The 14,937-nt window shown below is 39.2% G+C and overlaps 1 protein-coding gene across 4 annotated transcripts in view; it reads right to left on the bottom strand.

Moving 5' to 3' along the window:
• LOC127452144 (N-acetyl-beta-glucosaminyl-glycoprotein 4-beta-N-acetylgalactosaminyltransferase 1-like) overlaps positions 1 to 14,937 on the bottom strand; it is a 144,094-nt gene that overhangs the window by 2,532 nt on the left and 126,625 nt on the right. For 2 of the 4 annotated variants that reach the window (XM_051717382.1, XM_051717391.1), the window contains exons 11-18: positions 12,514 to 12,657; positions 7,905 to 8,014; positions 4,985 to 5,085; positions 4,811 to 4,884; positions 3,241 to 4,486; positions 1,376 to 1,725; positions 1,061 to 1,214; positions 765 to 837 (exon numbers count right to left, since the gene is read on the bottom strand). In XM_051717382.1, the coding sequence (XP_051573342.1) occupies positions 765 to 837; positions 1,061 to 1,214; positions 1,376 to 1,725; positions 3,241 to 4,486; positions 4,811 to 4,884; positions 4,985 to 5,085; positions 7,905 to 8,014; positions 12,514 to 12,657 (2,252 nt within the window). Of the gene's footprint in view, positions 1 to 764; positions 838 to 1,060; positions 1,215 to 1,375; positions 1,726 to 3,240; positions 4,487 to 4,810; positions 4,885 to 4,984; positions 5,086 to 7,904; positions 8,015 to 12,513; positions 12,658 to 14,937 lie in introns of those variants that run through there. The other 2 variants (XR_007899207.1, XM_051717401.1) reach the window with 2 other exon arrangements.

Raw genomic sequence — 14,937 nt, 5'->3', positions numbered from 1 at the left:
ACAACATTGTTTTGCGAATAAACTGTTTCCATCACCTTTGTGCATATTATGACTAAAAGGGCTATTTGTCAGGATGTTCCAGTGAATGCGCACACAAGTTCTCGAGTTAACTGACAGGCAATGTCTGTATCTAAAAGGGGATTTCGAAAGTTTATGTGCATATCAAACGTTTCCATTCAGGTTAAGCACAAATGTAAAACTTGCATAAAAATAGTTGGATAAAAACCCAGCCACTGTCCTTAAAAAACTGCTATGTAACATAATTTGTTACTTTTTTTTAGTAGTAACCCTATTAAAGTAACGTGTTACTCATAAATGTAACATTGGCTGTTTTCGCAATGTGCGTTCTTTTGTGTTCATAACACTTGTTTTCTTGGACTTAACTGACGTCATCATTCACAGCCAAAGTTCAATTCTAATGCACAAGAACGCAAGTACCGAGAATGCATAAAAGTATCCAGATGTGTTCTCGATCAGGCCGAATATCAAGGATGCATTGGATGGTGACTTGTGGGCAAGAACCAAATACTACGGTGGCAGATGAAGGAGATATATCATTGTGTTTTATCTCAAGAGTTTCCCACTGCAAGCTTGCGAAAGTCTGATGGCTTGTGAGAGTTGAATGCAAGTGTCTGTTCTTTGCACTGAGAAACAGCTATTCCCTTACACTGATCATCACCATTATGATAATGTTTATTGAAAAAGCCTTTATAAAGCTGAAAACGGAAAAATAAATGATGTTTTTTGGTCATTTGATCTCTCACCTCTATAATATTCACACCCAACTGTAACCCGGAGGATCTCTCAAAGTTCCCTTCACGTTTCAAATATTCATACCTACACAGACAGACCCAAATACAGAAAACAAATAGACTGAAAAAGTTGTTGTATCAATATGTGGGCCCAACAACAGGGCACAACATGAATTGTAGTTCCTCATGCAGGCATCCTCCAGTAAAGATTTATGCATGGGCTCTACACTGCAGGTGCTTAACTAAAAGTGGTTACAACTATAGGAACTCGTCTAAAACAATGACAAAGTGGCACTGCAGGTATTCACCTGGGAACAGTGCTCTCCTTCAGTGCCTGCTCCACATCCATGTCATCGCTCTGGAAGTCCACAATGATCATATTAAAATTCTCATCCTTGGTTTCACGGTGCAGAAGCTCCATATCAGAGATAAACTGCTGCACCCAGCGAGCCTGATTCTTTACTGCCACAGAAAGAAAACTCAGATCAGTGGCAATATGACTTGATCTTTCTTAAGGTGAAAGTATTAATTGAAATAAAATATTTCTGTATAAAAAAACAAATGCTAACAGTGCACAAAAAATACTGTATGCACAAACAGGAATTTGTGTTTCCTTTAAATACCTGGCACAACAAAGTGTACCATCACGTCATGCCTCCACTGTAACATGGCTGGCTGGCAGAGCAAGGGCTTGGTCCAACTGATACTCCAGGGTGAATTGGTATGGTTTGGGGTACTGGAGCCACTGGGTGGTGGGGTTTTGGAGGGTGTATGGTGGGACGAGGCCATGGTTCCTTCTCTACTCTCAATTCCGTCCTCATGTCGACTGCGGTGCAACAGGAGATAGATGTACTCAGACAGACGCACAACCCTCTTCCCTCCCTCCATCAAAAGCAGCTCCACCAAATACCGGTTGCCCCTGGCTGAATCTCTCCGCTTCTCTACATTTACAATACGGATAAGAGTGTAGTTCCTGATAGAGAGGTTAAAGAGAGAGAGAGAGAGAGAGAGAGAGAGAGAGAGAGTCAGACAATGATAAATATGTAAAATTAAATATAAGCATATAACACCACATATCTTGTTTAATCTAGATGGGTCAGAAGTGATACAGCTTTGCTGTTTGTTATGATATATTAGCATGTACCCCAGTGAGAGAGTGGGGTATATATATATAACCCTCCTAGCAGCAGGAGAGTCTCAGTAATAGGGTTAGAATTAAAAGATAGCTCTACACTTGAGCTGCAAACTCAGCAGGAACCATTCTCACACAAACACACACACACACACACACACACACACACACACACACACACACACACACACACACACACACACACATAGGTGCAGCTATCATTATGAGGAGTCTCCATAGACATAATGATTTTTATACTGTACGAACTATGGATTCTATCCCCTAACCCTAACCCTAAACCTAACTCTCACAAAAAACTTTCTGCATCATTTACAAAACATCATTTAGTATGTTTTTTAAGCGATTTAATTTATGGGGACACTAGAAATGTCCTCATAAACCACATTTATAGCATAATACCCTTGTAATTACCAGTTTGTAACCTAAAAAAAGTCCTCGTAAACCACTTAAATCTGCCCACACACACACACACACACACACACACACACACACACACTATTTAAAGGGGTCCTATTTTTGAGGTCTGCTAATAATGTTTTTATCTAATGTGGATTTTCTTGATAGAAAAAAATATAATCGTGCCTGGTAACAGGTGCATGTAAAAGGGCTAGAAATAGCATTTTAGCTTAATATAAAGCTAAATGTTCACATGACAGTTTACACAAGGTTAACTGTTTCAGTAAATAGTTGTTTAATGTAAAGTCACCATTTAAAAAAAAAAATTGTTTTGAGTTAAATTAAGTAGAAACAATGATATAAATGTTAATTTGAAACAACTTTCTATTAGTTGTTTCATCTTATTCTTGTTACACAACTTTTCAATTAAATTAAGTTGAATGAACTGATGCATTTTTGTATATCTAACAAAGGTTTTTGTAGTTGTGCTGACATAAAATGACCATAAGTTGAATTAAATTAACAAATGTGATGCAAAAATGCTACATATTTATTTTAAGTAAATCAAAAACATAATTTTACTAATTTCTATGACTTATCCAGACCTAGAAATCATAATTTTCAAATTCCCTGATATTTCTAGGTTTTCCATGAATATAAAAGCCCTGCTCATTACTTCACACAAAATTCTGCTCACAAACAAAACACATTTTGAATTTTTAAAGGAATATTCTGGGTTCAATACAAATTGACAGCAGGGAGAGAGAGAGCTGACAGCATTTGTGGCACAATATTGATTACTGTTACAGCGAGGCACTTACAATGGAAGTGAATGATGCCACAAATGCTGTCAATCAAGCTTAACTTGCACTGAACTCTGAATATTCCTTTAAATGTGATACATTTCATAAACACACTTTCACACCTACACACGCTCACCCTCCATTCCGTTCATTCAGCCTCTCCATGTACTGTGAGATCACATCAACAACCTCATTCTCCGCAAGCTGCAGATTCCCTGAGACGTTACATCTCAGGTCGTTCCAGTCTGACCTTAGCAGCTCAAAGTCCACTGGGTTCACGCTGAACGTTCGCTGCCAGTTAATGGCCTCCTCCATCAAGCTTGGCCTCAGTGCTGCCTCCTCGTAACTGGTCTCTGACATCTCTCCTTCCTCAAGACCCCTGCTCTGCTGAGCCATGTCTGAACCCTCTGGCATCTTGGAGATTTTTGTTGTCTGCACCTCCAGAGGTTGGTTGTTCTCAGATGAGTTTAGCCCAGGGTGGTCTCTCTTTTCTTGGCTTGATGGGGTAAAGCTGTTTGGATCTGATATGGAGGTGGTAGGGTTGCCCTTATAATAAGTTCCAGGCTCCGTAGGCAAGAACGGATGACTGTGCTTTAATAGAGTTGGTTGGGTAAAAGTCTTATGGTCCATTAGGTGGGCACTGGGCCAGATGAGAGAAGCTGTGGCTTGTGTTTTTAAGGACCTCCATTTTGAGCTTAAATCCATAAGCCGCTTGGATTTTCTAGACTGATAAAGGAAGACACCAGGGAACACTTCCACTGGAGGTATCGGTATGCTTTTTGGTCTGCTTCTTGGTGGGTGGGGTCTAGTGATGTACATTTTGTTGGTATTGGTCTCTTTTTCCACATTAGTCCCAACAACAACAGGGTTGCCTGCATTACTTAAAATCCTATTAGCCAACACATAAAGAGGGGACATTTGAGGACGTTTGCTCTTAGTTGACAAACCTGGGTCAGGGAGTAGCCATGTTAATGAACGCCCTCTTTGAATAAGTGCAGGTGTTTGGGAACCACCGTGCTCTATCTGTTCATTTAAAGCTCCACTCTGAGACTCTAGGGCACCTGCACTACCTTTTGCTTTTTCTATATGTCTTGTATTTGTAATTTCATCATCCACCACTTGCACCAGAGAGTTTTTATGAAAACTTTCCACTCTTTTTCTTTTACTCTTCTCTTGCCCTTTTAATAGAATGTATTGCCTCCCTTGCTGAGAGACATAATTCTTTGAACCCTTGTCTATTCTATCAGCCTTTGAGGAGGCAGTGGTAGCTGTAATCCTTGAAGTTTGATAGGGTGGGCTGGTATACACTGTCTTCCTGCCTGGCCGGTTGCTGAAATTGATTGTCTCCTCTAGGTCGACACCCTCTTCCTCCTCCAGAAAATCTGCCAGAAGAAATGCCTTGTGAAACTGGAAACCTTTAAATTATTAATGTGATCCAAAATGAAAATTGCTTAATGACATGTAGTGATTATAAAGTCAATGACACTGCTGCAGTGTTGATACAAATCTACAGCTAATCATTATCATCTTCAGGCCTTCTACACACAGCTTTTAAAGACTGTCTGCAACACACTACGGTCCAACATACACACACAGCAACACATAAGTTTCTTGCTTCATTACAGATAATACCATGGTGAGTTTTTAAAGAGTGAAAGCAACTGTTGAATTCCCATCTGTTAGTAAGTTCCCAGCTGAGTACAGACCATCAGGTTTAGGGAAGAAAATGGGCTGGTCATCTTCCTCCTCATCCATCTTCATGTACTTATAGAAGCCAAATCTATATAACCATTTAAAAGAATGACAGAGTAAATTTTCATTGGTAATCTGTTAATGTATTTATTGATTGTCTAATTTTCACGATCAGTTAGAATTCTTACTTTTCTAAGTAGACAGGAGACTCTCGGTAGAAGCATTTGTTCTTTTTTTCCATATGAGTAAGTCTGGTGAAGTCATTGGGGTATACATAGGACAGGTAAACCTGGTTGGCAAAACATAGGAATATAAGAGAAAACAGGTACAGTAGGTGCACTTGGTATATAGCAAGATTTATCAGATAAGACAGATCACTGCTATTGGATAGCATGACATGTTACAGATACTGTAGATAGTCTACCAACCTTGTTCTCAGGAATGTACTAAATGGTAATGTCCAAAAGAGGGCACTGTTTGCTCCTAGCTCAACACAATCATACTTAAAAGTGAGCAGGTCAAGTACCACTAGTGCACTGTCAAAGATTTGTTTTCTACACCCTGCTTCTTATATAATTAGGGTCCAAGCACTGAAAGTGCTGAGGCCCTATTGTTCTTCTAAGAATTATTATTATTATTAGGGCCCAAGCACTGAAAGTGCAGAGGCCCTATTGTTCTTCTAAGGATTATTAGGGCCCAAGCACTGAAAGTGCGGAGGCGGGGCTTTGTAGCACCACCTAGAAGATGGGCATGTTTGGGGGGCTCTGTAGCACATAACATTTGAGCTATAGTCACCAGTCACCAAACTTTGTACACATTTAGATCTCATCAAGCCGGACAACTTTCCTGATGACAGTTATAAGCTCTGCCCAACAAGAAGTCAGCCATTTTGGATTGTTTGAAAAATACATGCTCTGGAATTTGAAATACTTCTCCAAGGGATTTCATGTTACAGGTACCAAATGTGGTCGACATCATGCCAAGACATTGACGATGCTAAATTGCGAACACATTTTTGATATATATCGAACGGTGTTGCCATGGTGACACAATAAATAACATCAAAAAATGGGAAAAAGGAAGTGTCTCATATCTTCTGCGAGCATTGTTTGATTTACATCAAAATTGAGCCAAATGTTTGGTCTTGCAGGCTGATTACATTGATGTGGCTATTCTGGGTCACGGTTGTAGTGCCACCAACTGGCGGAAGGAAGTGTGGCACTTTTAACAGACTTTGAAATATCCCTCTTATCTTTACCTGAATTGCTTCAAATTTTTTAAGAATAATGTCAAGACAGTGCAAATTTAAAATTCTGAAGGGATTCTTGATATCTTAAACAGTGTTGCCATGGTAATGCATTAAATGTCATTATTCCTTTTTATGTATATTCGCATGTTTTTGAGGTACTTGGCATGATATTTTCCAGACACATCAGAGTTGTTGGCCATTAGGCCTGGGCATATGTTAACACATGGGCGTGACTGGGGAGCTCTGTAGTGCCACCTTAAGATAAAAGTGGTGGGGTCAGTTTCTTCTATGGTCACCACACTAGCTACATATATTGTTTTCATCAAGCCAGACAACTTTCAAAATTATAGTCATTAGCTCCGCCAAACGGCCATTTTGGATTGATTGTGCATTTTTTGAAAATTGCAGACCCTGAACATTTGAATACTCCTCATAGAGGATTCATGTGACTGGCACCAAACTTAGGCAAATTTATGCTAAGACATTGAAGATGCTAAACTGCAAACAGATTTTTTTATAGATATTGAACGGTGTTGCCATGGTGACACAATAAATATAGGGCACCAATGTGAAACAGGAAGTACCTTATATCTTCTGTGTGCATTGTATGATTTTGATGAAAATTCAGCTGTATGTTTGGTAATGGGGGCTGATCACATTGATGTGGCTATTATGGGTCACGGTCATAGCACCACCAACTGGCAGCAGGAAGTATGGCACGTTTAATAGACTTTGAAATAGCCCTCTTGTGTTTAGATGAAGTGCTTCAAAATTCTTTAGAATAATATCAAGACATTGCTGATGTAATACTGTAAAGGAATATTTGATATTTTAAATACTGTTTCCATGGCAATGCATTAATTGTTATTATTCCTTTCTTCCTATATTTGGGTGTTTTTGAGGCACTTGGCATGCTTAAAATCTCATGAAATTTTGCACACACATCAGAGTCGTCAGCCATTAGGGCTGGGCAAAGTTGTGGTGATGGGGGGTGGGGGGGGGCTCTGTAGCGCCTCCTTTAAAATGGCTGTGTAAGATGGCCTCTGTAGCACCCTCATTTTCACCTACAGTCACTAAAATTGGTACATATATAGTTCTCATCAAGCCGGACAACTTTAATAATTATAGTCATTAGGTCCCCCCAGCAGGAAATTTTGGATTTTTTGAATATTGCAGTCTCTGAACTGTTAAATACTTCTCCTAGGTGATTCATGAGACTGTCACCAAATTTAGACAACATTATGCCAAGACACTGAAGATGCTAAATTGTGAACAGATTTTGATATATCGAAAGGTGTTGCCACGGCGAGGCATTAAATTAATGGTGAAAAATGGGAAATAGGAAGTGTCATATCTTCTTTGTGCTATGTATGATTTAGATCATAATTCTAAAATTTAGATGTATGTTTAGTCTTGGGGGCTAATCACATAGATTTGACTATTTTGGGTCACGGTCATAGCGCCACCACCTGGCAGCAGGAAGTGTGGCTCATACAACAGGCTTTAAAATAGTCCTCTTATATTTACCCAAATTGCTTCAAAATTGTTTAGAATAATGACAAATGCCAAATGCATGTCCACCTTGCATTGTTTTCCAAAAGCCACTGAGTGAAAATAGACCTGGTGCTTGGGCCCATCATCACTGCTTGAAGCTATATTTAAAATCTAGTGTTTGTTATGAAATTATCTAGAAAAAGAGATTATTATTATTATTATTATTAATAATTATTAAATCCTTTATCATGACCTAGCAGCTAAAAATCTGTATTAAACAATCTGGGTTTACTGCTGTATATTGCCAATAAAACAACAATAATACAACTTTGCTGTTGAGAGTGCATGGTGAGAATGTTACTTACAAACTGCAGGCCTTGATAACGTGCAATAGGGAAGTCCTTTACCACGTATGTAGGAGAGTAAACACAAGATGGCAGAACATTCTCCAGCCTGGACTGGTCTATCATGGGAACTAGGAAAAGAAATATGTCATCATTTGTGATGATTCCGTCAATTTTAATTGTTTTATAAGACAGACAAATACAGTAGCTAACAACTGTTCAGAACCCCTTTCCTTCATCTATCCTACAAATACATTTTAAACATATACCGTACTTTCAGGGAACAAAACTGTTGCATGATCAGGTTTGCTGATTTCCAAAGGCTGCCATTCAACCTTATTAGCTTGTGCACTAAACCCATTTGTGATGAGGAGGAGGGCGGGCCGGGCCATGACTACACACGCCCGGCCCCTAATCGGGCTAATCAGCCGAGAAGAGGGATAAGTGCAGCGGAATGCGGCAGTTCGGGAGAGAGAGAGCCACATGCAGCTGTCATGTGTGCGTTTACGTTTTTGTGTCTTTTTGTTTAAGTTCCTTTTAAAATATTACTTTGTTCAGCTGGTTCCCACCTCCTTTCCCATATTAAACTTGTTACATTGGTGCTGAAGCCCAGGAAGGAGGAGGGATGTGCTGTCCTCGCCACTGCCATCCACCCAAAGGAGAAGCCGCGACTGTCTGCCGGGGGAAGGAGGAGTTGCTGCCGGCCGCCTGGGCGCGGAGGAATGGCCACCATCCGTGAGGGGAGGAGGGGCTCGCTGCCAGCCGCCTGGAGCGGTGGAGCCACTATCAAGGGCGGAAGGGCTCCCTACCGGCCGCCAAAACGCGGAGGGGCATTCCATCTGCCAGGGGTCGGAGGACTTACTCTGGTCTGCCTGGGAAAGAGTGGCTGTCATCCGCCAGAGGGTGGAGGAGTGGTCGAGGACTAGGCGACGGCATGTCTGGGAACTAGCGAGCAAGTTTTTTCTCTCTCTCTCTCTCTCTCTCTCTCTCTCTCTCTCTCTCTCTCTCACTGTCACTCTGCCTTGTCCTTTCTTTCATTCCTTTTTCTTTTTTCTTCCTCCACTCATCCCCCTCCACAGCTCTAGAGAGGTGGGGAAAAGCCTGTCGGCAGGTGGGGCCAGAAGGGCAGCCGAGGAGAGGGATAAGTGCAGCGGAATGCGGCAGTTCGGGAGAGAGAGAGCCACATGCAGCTGCCATGTGTGCGTTTATGTTTTTGTGTCTTTTTGTTTAAGTCCCTATAAAAATATTACTTTGACTATTCAGCCGGTTCCCGCCTCCTCCTTTCCCATGTTAACCTTGCTACACCATTACATTGAACTCAGTTCTGGTTATCACATGTTCATTGGTGTTGCTCCTAACAAGCTGACATCCTATGTCCACACCTCCATCTGGGCCTAACAATGCATTGCAAAGCTTCCACACAAGCAATTAAATATGAGCATGCACCATAGCAGATACAGTCAGACAGATAGATGGCTGTTTGTTTTGTGCTCTGCTATACAGTGCACACAATATGGTTAGTATTCAGCAAAATATTTCAACATAAATGGACAGTATGAAGTGAACAACTTGGCATAAGAGACAAGTATATGCAGGAGTATGCAGTGTATTTCAACTGACCATTTGCTAAGCCCTGCCTTTAAAGTGTTTCTGACCAATCCTATCTTAGCAGCTGTTGCCGTCTGCCATTTCTCTGACAAGTGCTTGCTTTTTTCAATGAGAGTCAATGGGAGTAATGTGTATTTGATTAGTCTTATGCTGAATTTGATAGAAATTATTCAAAAAATTTAATACACGCTGTTGCTCTGTCACTTGTAATAGTGACACGAGGTACCTAGAGAGGATGCATGAAGTGTTTTTTATTTCTTTTTTAAAACTTTAAATAAATCTTGAGAAGAGCATGCTATGGATTAAACTGTCTCACCCCTCATTCCCACATGAACATGTATAACATAAGCAAGGACACCTACATTTGCTCAAAGGTAAATTAAAGTTAATAATGTGACATTCATTCATTTATGTATTGATTTAGGTCTCAGTAAATGCAATTGTAAACAAAGAGTTCACAGCACCAGTGAATGTGTTATGAAACGTTATAAGCAGTTCTGTTTACTTACACTAATGTTATCAGGTGTGCAATCACCATCAGATGAAGCTTTTCTCTTTTCAAGTGACTGTGATAATAATTTGCCTCAATTCTGATTCACAGTCTCCACAGTTTTCAGTCAAATTACTGTGAAATGTAAAAAAAATTTTTACAAAGATAAATATGCTTTAAAATATCACACTTCATTCCAGCACACTTAAAAATATGATCAATTCTGTTTATGGGAAGATTTAGCCAAAAACCATGCCGTTCACGGCACTCTGCCATCCATTCCTATGGGAAGTTCTGCAAAGCTTGTCAGAGAGAGAAACGGTAACCTAGGTGGCGGAGCTTAGCAAAAGGTGAATTTGATTAAAGACGACTTTGGAAAAACGATGATATTGGGAGGAAAGTAAACAATTTTTTTTCCATGTTCTATCCTAGTTTAATATGCAAAGATAACTTTAAGTAAGCCATTTGTGGGCTGATTTCCCTGAAAAGTGTAAACATTGTGACTCTGTGGTGCTATCAAACATTGCTCTATTTGTTTGTGCATCCTAACAAGCTCAACATAACAATGGCTCAACCAATGGCGTTTGGGGCATGACTATCTTTTTGTCTGACCAGTGGAAAACAGGGTTGCCAACCATCCCGGATAATACGGAATCGTCCCGTATTTGAAGGAACAAAGTTGAGTTCCATATGAAATCCATACGGGACGCCGTTTGTCCCGTATTTTAGTGTCTCACACCCAAACTGCCGAGAATGTTTCACAAATGATGAAAATGGACCTGAAACACACCTTTCAAGTGAGTTGTGTGAGATATAGGCTGTTAAACGCTACATGGATGCTACACTTGACAGAAGCAGCCGGGGAAAATATAAATGAAAATCAGCGCACGTCTTCTGTCCTGTTTACAGTCAGAACCAGGAGAATTTTGTCAAAAATATAACATTTGAGTGCATGATAACTGTTTCTCGCCATTATGATTTCAAAAACACCAGTAATTCATGACATTACATTACACTGCATATTTCAGTGCTCGATCTGGAAGAGAGATTCAGTTAAATGACGGTGAGAAAAACTATAGCACTTTTTTTTAAAGTAGGCTACAATACAGTACAGGTTTAGTAAAAAAAAACGTTTTTTGGCTTTTTCTTTTTTTTTTTTTTTCATTTCCCTTGTTATAAACACTTTTTACTGCCAAAACAACAACACTGTAATCCAAGGAGAAATACACTATTTCATGTTAAGCGTTTTCTCTCCCATAAAAATCCATTATAATGTACGGTTACTACTAAGACCTGAATTTTTTTACGATAAAAAATACAACATTTTATTATACTAAATATAAAATACTATTTTTGACACATTAGTCATGTAGCCAACTGTCTTCAAACTGATGACCCAAATTTTTTAACAGGAAGCCAGTTCTTTGAGCTTTAAAAATGGAAAAAGCTTAAGTTAATTATGGGGAAGAAAATGCTTGACAGAAAAATATTGTCTTTCTCTATTGATTGCAGCTTCATTCTTTTGACAAAAAGTAGTGTTTATTAAAAGTGAAGATTGATAGAAATTAATTTTTTCCTGGGAGTTGAATTAAAGTGGTTTTCATTTAAAGCGCATTAGGGGCTGTTCACATGAATGTGTTTTTGCATCCGTCCATGCTGTTTTCAATTGTTTTCTATGTAAACAATCTTTAGGTGGACCTTTTTAACCATTGCACAGCTTCTCATGCTGGAGCCCCGCTGGAAATCGGGGCTCCAGCTTAAAGTGTTTTAAGCTGGAATGTCCCATATTTGTCTGGTAGAAAATTGGCAACCCTAATGGTAGACAGGGGAAGTGTTCAGGTTTGAAAACCCATTTGGTGATGCTAGTGGCAAAGAAATTTCACATTTTACTAAGCAAGGGGCATTATTAGAGTCTCAGTTCTATCAGAGGAATTACTGATTTACAATATAGAGTGCAATATAAAAAAAAAAACATTCTTTTAATTGATGGTATATTGTTCTGTTGAAGCCATCAGTCTGCATTATTTAAATTTTTTTACAAAATCGTGTTTAATAGCACAATTACTGGTGAAGAACTATATTACCAATGATCCTGAAAGAAAACAACTCATCAATAATAGAATCATGGCACATCAAACAAGCCCTGCAGTGCCCGCCCACTTCCATGACGCATTCTGAATGACGCAATCGATTTGGTCTCCCTTCTCTAAAACTACGTATATATTTATATATTTCTGGGATATTTTGCTATAAAATTAAAATACCAGTATATTGTTTATATACTTAGAATCAACAACTTTAAATCAATAGTTTTCTATTTTCTCATTGTTTTATAATTTGATTACATCATTCACAATGCTTCATGGGATTATAGATTAGATGTTAAGTACATGTCTTGTACAACTTCTCTACACTGAGAACAATAACAATGAGATATATATATATAAAAAAAATAAAAAAAACATGAGACCCTGTAATATAATATTTCAAAAATGATCACAGACTAGCATACACACAGTGGGGAATACACACCCTTGTAGATGGTGTCTCGTGGGTCTGCTTTGAGCATGTCTGCAGTATGTATCCCTATCCTGTGGTTTACATGCAGAGCGAGAGAGTGACTGGCCTGTGTCTGTGGGATGTGCCTTACACTGTTCATCTTCAAACTAGATTCATCTATCAGAGACAGAGAGAGAGGGGGAGAAAATAAAGACAGTGAGACACAATGTCTGAATGTAAATCAGCTAACTGACAAGCATGCAATAAACAGTATTGTTTGGCATTATTGTAAGAGCTGCATCATTCATGGCCAGTCTACACTGCAAAGAGCAGCACTAACCTGTACTGCAAAGAAACTCCATCTGAAGCTGCAATAATGTCAGGAAAGGTGCATTTACCAATGCGACAAAAGAGCATACACTAATTGTATTTACAGAGGAATCACAATCGCTGGAAACATTGAATTACATTCTCTGAAGTTAATATTTAGGCACAGTTGACAGCAAATCAGATTGCTGTCAAAATTTTAAGTTGCTCTGTTGCTGCATTTCATTTACACAGAACCAAAGCTGCAGAGCTGCCTCTGAAAATGAGGCAGGACACAGCCAACATATTTTAGTACAGCTTTTACATTTAATTTTACAGCGTTTATTAAAAGTTACAGTGCAATAACTTTGCATGCAAGGTATACGTTTTATTATTTCATTAGTTGCCTGGAAATTTAACCCATGACCATGGCAATGCTAGCACCACAGTCTACCAGTTGAGCTACAGGAACTTTCATGTGGCATTGCATTTTTAGAACAGAACCGCTTTGACCTGCAACGTGAAGATGCCTAATAAACACTATGAACATGTTGCTCTTCACCGATATCCATACAGCTGGACTACAAATCTCCAAATCCAGCCTCATTTGGAATACCTCAGTTCAGGATGGACTGCAGGTGTCTGTATATGAGTGTATGAGTGTGTGAGTGTGAGTGTGTGTGTTTGGTGGGGGGGGCTTCGATTCATTACAGCCTCTCTCCTGATGTTATGAGAACTCACAATAGTGTCTGCCCTGCTTGCCACTGATGAAAACACACTTAAATTAGTCATATTGATTGACCACAAATGTGTTAGTGGATATGAGTTATGGAGCATCAAAATCTATCGTTGAGAGTAGCAATGCTGTATAACTCTGGAAGAAAGCACACAGCACTGAAAGAATTGAATATACTGAGTTAACATCCTCACTGATGAGAGCAGCAGACCAGAAGATAGAGCAGAATTATTCCATTAGTAGACTGAAATACACTTGGCTTTGAATGAAGTGCCTGCCGATGCTTTTGAAACATTAGTAATGGATATTATGGCTTTATTGATTATTAAACAGACACATATATATATCAGACACTGATAAGAGTAACAAGAAAAGGTCACTGCAGTGATTTGCACTGGTAAACACATTAATTTCAAGCTTGGCAAGACTGGATTATGTCTCCTAAAGCATTCGGAATATACTTTTATAATTATATAGATGTTCAAGGTTCCTAATTGAGAATGAGATCCACAACGGACATTGCAGTGAAATAATAAAGAGCATAGGAGGGTGTGGTTGTCCCAGAAGCTGCATCTTAAGTCCCATATATATTGTAAAAAGTTGCGTTTAGCTAGACCTTTTCATGCACATAAACTGTACTTACATGTGAATCACAATCACAGGAAACCATGTGTCTTGTGCATGATTGCTGTTTCCCGTTCACAGCACACAGAATACAAGATGCGCACTAATGACATTGGAAAAACATATTTATATGATATATGAGATCCATATAGCAGCTGATATATTTTATTCCCCTTGAAGCCATATTGGGCCAAACCTTTCAAATTCCTTTGTTCTACCCTTAATCCCCTTCCCCTTTATTTCTGCTAAGTAATACATTCTCACTGGCCTTTTGTCATAGAAACACCTATGGCCTTAATATGATTGGATACTTATCAAGGACTTTCTAAGGTTACAGATTCAAACCAGTACTGTACAAATGGTGACAAAGAAATTCTTCTCACTCTCTCTTTCTGCTTTGCTTTCATCTGCCACATTCTCTGCATTGGTAACAAGAACAGAAGGATTGATTGTGGCGGTGCCATATTGTTATCAGTCAATGAGTGCATTTCATTGACATCATCAGCTTGTCTCTAACTCTGTAATTGTTTCGGATTACTACTACACTACAGCTGAGAAATAGAGTTAAACTCAATCAAACAATGATAAAACAATTTTGGCCCTGGCAACTGGGGCACCCCCCAAACTTTGCCTATAATAAAGAGAAAGTAGGACAGACATTGCATTATTATTCATAAAGACCAGCCAAAGAAGATATATTATTCCAGTTGGTATCTAGATATGGGGGTCATTAGGCAAATAATATGGTGTTCCTGGCCATGTTAGCACCTGTGTCATTGTATAGCATCCCA

The sequence above is a fragment of the Myxocyprinus asiaticus genome, chromosome 2 (genome assembly GCF_019703515.2).
Source record: "Myxocyprinus asiaticus isolate MX2 ecotype Aquarium Trade chromosome 2, UBuf_Myxa_2, whole genome shotgun sequence".
Classification (NCBI taxonomy): Eukaryota; Metazoa; Chordata; class Actinopteri; order Cypriniformes; family Catostomidae; genus Myxocyprinus; species Myxocyprinus asiaticus.
The sequence above is the reverse complement of the archived record's forward strand: the minus strand, read 5'-3'. Positions and strand labels throughout refer to the sequence as shown.